Source organism: Plasmodium reichenowi, chromosome 8 (assembly GCF_001601855.1).
Source record: "Plasmodium reichenowi strain SY57 chromosome 8, whole genome shotgun sequence".
NCBI classification, from domain to species: Eukaryota; Apicomplexa; class Aconoidasida; order Haemosporida; family Plasmodiidae; genus Plasmodium; species Plasmodium reichenowi.
This window is the reverse complement of record NC_033653.1, coordinates 280,536-285,535: the sequence shown is the minus strand read 5'-3', so window position 1 is coordinate 285,535 and position 5,000 is coordinate 280,536. Positions and strand designations below refer to the sequence as shown.

The 5,000-nt window shown below is 18.1% G+C and overlaps 2 protein-coding genes across 2 annotated transcripts in view; both read left to right on the top strand.

Annotated features, from left to right (window-relative positions):
• Positions 1-1,097: 1,097 nt before the first annotated feature.
• On the top strand, positions 1,098-2,715 carry PRSY57_0807400 (26S proteasome regulatory subunit RPN10, putative; the record flags this gene model as incomplete). Its single annotated transcript, XM_012907015.2, has 2 exons — positions 1,098-1,187; positions 1,450-2,715. The coding sequence occupies 2 exons, from the start codon at positions 1,098-1,100 to the stop codon at positions 2,713-2,715; spliced, it is 1,356 nt and encodes a 451-aa protein (XP_012762469.2).
• Positions 2,716-3,537: 822 nt separating this feature from the next.
• PRSY57_0807300 (serine protease DegP, putative) overlaps positions 3,538-5,000 on the top strand; it is a gene marked incomplete at both ends in the record, with an annotated part of 3,782 nt that continues 2,319 nt past the window's right edge. The window contains 2 exons of the mRNA XM_012907014.2: positions 3,538-4,408; positions 4,526-4,838. Coding sequence (XP_012762468.2) covers positions 3,538-4,408; positions 4,526-4,838 — 1,184 coding nt within the window. The remainder of the gene's footprint in view (positions 4,409-4,525; positions 4,839-5,000) is intronic.

The following is a 5,000-nucleotide window of genomic DNA, read 5'->3' as shown; positions in this document are numbered from 1 at the left end:
TTTATTTTTTTTTATTTTTCCACTTTAAAATGTATATATAAATGTATATTATTTATTATGTATATTATTTATTTATTATTTTTTTTTTTTTTTTTTTTTGAGGTGGGTTCCTCTAATTTTAATTTATTATATAAATATATATATATTATATATATATATATAATATAATTAATATATTATATTATATATGCATATAAACAGAATAATTAATAATATATATTTCTCCTTATCGATTTGAGTGTACAATAAATAATTATATATATATATATAAAATAAATATATACATATATATATATATATATATATATATATATATATATAATATTTTTTTTAATTTGGAAGAAAAAATAAAAAAAATTAAATACAAAATATATGATAAATATATATAAAGCAAAATACCTTTCAAACATGAAATACATATATAAACATATATATATATATATGAATAATTAATTGTTAATCAATTTGTATATAAATATTATTCAACATTATATTTGATATATTTATACAAAATAATAAAATGTATTTTATATAAATACAATATTTAAAAAAAAAATATATTATATATATATATATATATATAATATATACAAATCAAATGAAATGAAAAAATGGAAATGTTATAATTTGTGAATTTTATAAAAAGAGAAAAAAAAAATATTTTTTATTTTTTTTCCATTTTACAATAATAAAAAGAAATAAATGTAGTATAATATCATATATATATAATAAATATAATATAAAAAAATATATATTTTTTAATATATATATATATATTTAATATATATTTTTTAATATATATTATATATATTTAATATATATTATATATATAATATAACATTTTATATGTACTGTAATATTTTTTTTTTTATTGAGGATAATATTTTATTATATATTATTTTTTCATAAATAATATATATATACCTTATGCATATAAAATAAGATTTCCTTTTTTTTATTTTATTTTATTTTATTTTTTTTTTACTTGTTGTTTTTTTTTTTTTTTATTATTATTTATAATTTTTATTATATTATATTATATTATATTGTATTATTTTTTTTTTTTTGTTTTTTAATATTGATAAATAGAAAGAAAAATGAGCAATATCGAAGCTACTATAATATGTATAGATAATAGTGATTATAATAGAAATGAAGATATAGTCCCTAACAGATTTTTATCACAGGTAAAATAAAAAAATGAATGATGAAAATATAAAATGATAATATATGATATATATATTGAATATATAATGAATACATATGTATGTTTATGTATATATTTATTTGTATATTGTGCGACAATGGCGCATAAATATAGAAATATATAATTTTTCTCACGAGTACAATGTGTTTTGATGAAAATAAATAAATATATACATATATATATATATATATATATATATTTTTTTTTTTTTTTTTTATATTTTATTTGTTTCCCTTTTGTAGATCGATTGTGTGAATGTTCTGTGTTGTAATAAAACCAGCTTACACTACAAAAACAACATAGGCATATTAATGATGGCCGGGGATAAAATAAAAGTGAAGGTGTCTCTAACGAATGATATAGGTCAATTACTTTCTTGTATTCATGATATAAAACTAGATGGTACATGTGACATAATAAGAAGTTTGTTAATAGCGCAGCTAGCTTTAAAGCATAGAGTGGATAAGAATTTAGATCAGAAGATAATATTATTTATAGGTAGTCCGTTTAATGTTAATGAAAAGCAATTAATAAATACAGGGAAGCAATTAAAAAAAAACAACATATCTGTAGATATAATAAGTTTTGGTAATATAGATAAGAATAGAGATAAATTAATGATGTTATTTGAGAGTGTAAATAATAATGATAATTGTAGATTTATTGAATGTCCAGAATATGAGAATAATTTAAGTAAATTTGTTTTGAATTCATTTTTAAATAATAATGATTTTAATATAGGAAATATTCAAGATGATGATCAGCTACTAAATGCTATGCAGTTATCTCTTGAAGAAAGTCAGCATATGGATAAAAATTTGAATAGTACTAATAACATAAACACAGGTAGTAATCTTCATCCTAATAATATTACAAGTAATAATAATGACTTACCGACCATTGAAGAAATCGAAAATATGAAAGATATAGATAATGAGTTAAAGGAGGCATTAATATTGTCCTTAAGGGAGTATACAGAAAAGAATAAATTAGAAAATAAAGATACAACAAGTAATAATAATGAAAGCAACAATAATAATAATAATAATGAAAGCAACAACAATAATAATAATAATAATAATAATAATAATAATGATAACACGTGTGGTAATAATAATAATTCTCTTAATTTTTATAAAAAAGATGACAATTTTGCTCTTGTGAATGAAAGTTATAAAAATAATTTTGATAAAAATGACGAGAATAAATTAGAAACATCCAAGGAAAAAAAAGAAAATGAAAGTTATGAAAAAGTATTTAAAATTGATAAAGAAGAAAATATTGAAGATACTTCCAAAGATATTATTAATGAACATATTTATAAGGACATTCAACACAATGATGAAAATAATAATGTAATAAACCAAGGTGAAGAAAAGGAGCAATCGGCATCTTCATTAATTCAAGATCCTAGTTATATATCCAACATCTTAGGAAAAATAAATCCAAATGTTAATGTTTTTGATAAAAAGGAGGGAGACAGCGACAAAGAAAAAAATAAAGAATAAATAAATAAATAAATAAATAAATACATATATATATATATATATATATATATATATGTATAAATTTTATGTATATATGTTTATACATTTATATTTTTTTTTTATATCGTTCCCATTTATGCGCCTAAAAATTTTTTATCCCTTGTACATTTATTCTTATTAAGGTTCAATTATTTATTTGGGGTTACCTTTTCTTTTTTTTTTTATTTTAATTTTTTTTATTAATTCTAAGATATAAATAAATAAATAAATAAATAAATATATATATATATATATATATATAGATTTATATTTGAAGAATTATTATTCTTGTGCGTCTTTAAAAATCACCAACAATAAAAAGGACATACATATAATATATATATATATATATATATATATATATGTGTGTATTCCCTCATATCTTGTAATTTTCCTATTTTGCTTTCTTCTATAAATATCCAAGCTGAGAAATATCAAGATGAGTAAAAGAGTTTCTTACGAAAATTAACTTAAGTATTATATATATTGCTATTATTTACTTTAATTTTTTTTTTTTTTTTTTTTTTTTTTTGGGAAGTAGACTGATTAAATGCAGTTCGGTGCATTAAGGTTATGATGAAGGTATAAAAGGAAATATAAAAAAAAAAAAAAAAAAGGATAATAAGAATAATAATAATAATAATAATAATAACAATAAATTATTGTCTATTAAAACAATTTTGGTAGTAGTTATTTTTGTTCGTTGTATAGAAGGATATAAAAGAAGGGATATATTTTATTATTTCACATATATATATATATATATTTATTTATTTATTTATTTATTTATTTTTATGTGTAAAGATGGATATTATTTTTTGTACATCTACATATTGTAAAATCATTTTAATGATAATAATGTTAATTTTTTTAAGGACCCGATGTGATAGGAAGAATTTTCTGAATTGCTCAGGAGAAAGACATGAAGGAGAAGAAGAAATTATATCGACTAATTTAAAAAGGATAAATGACCATATGAACCTATTATGTCGTATATTGAATGATGAAAGAAATATCGAAATAACTGACATTGTAGAAATGTTACAAAATAAATATGATGATAAAAAAAAAAAAAACAAGAAAGAAATAATCCAGAATATAAAATATGAAAATAAGTCAGATATTCATAATAATGAAATTAACGATAATATATTAAAAAACAATTTGTCGAAGAACACTCATCTATATAATGAATCTAATATTCTTAATAAAAATGAAAAGAATATTTTATGTATATCTAAACAATGCAATGACAAAAATGTAGTGTATCCTTTTAATTATGATGAATTTTTAAAAAATGAAAAAAAAAAAAAAAAAAAAAAAATTAAAAAAAAGTATATATATAAGAAAAAAAAAAGTAATAATAAAATAAATGAAATTAATTCAATACAACATTTTAATGTTAAAGAAAATATATTAAGTGAAAAAAAAAAGAATCCATTAAATGATAACTTTAAAAACCGAAAATTAACAAAGCATTCTTCAAATAATAAAAATAACAAAAACAAAATTGGACAAATTAAATTTCATATTGTTGGTTATGATAAAAAAAAAATAACGAAATATCTTACACCTTCTATGATAAGTTCAATTCAAAAGAGTTTAATGAACAAAAATAAAAAAACAAATGTAAATGTAAATATGTCCAATGGGAGAGTCTTGCCCTTTTTTCCAAGTAAGCAAAAATAAAACATAAAAGATATTTATATGGACATAAGCACATACATATATATATATATATATATATATATATATATATATATATATGTATATATTTTTTTTCTTTTTGTAGAGGAATATTTCCTACGCTCGTCGACACATGAAAAGAAAGACAAAATGGGCACAAAGAAGAATAATAAAGAAGAGTCTATAATAAATGAGAGACTTTTAGAAAATTTAGAAAACATATCTTTGAGTCGTACAATAAAAGATATTCGAGGGGAAGAAGGAAATGAAAGAAAAGTAAAAGAAGAAGATAATAATATAAAAGAGGAAGGTAATTTATTTAAAAAATATTTCAAAGGTGTTGTAAAATTATATGTGCATATAACAGAACCTAGCCTTGAAATGATATGGCAAAATTATCCACCTAAAAGCATAACAGGGTTATCACACATATATATATATATATATATATATATATATATGGGTGTATATATATGTATTATTTGAATTTGAAAGAAAATTTTACAAATAAGAATTATAATGTTAATATATACATAAAGTTATATATATATATTTTTTTTTTTTTTTTTTTTTTTTTTTTT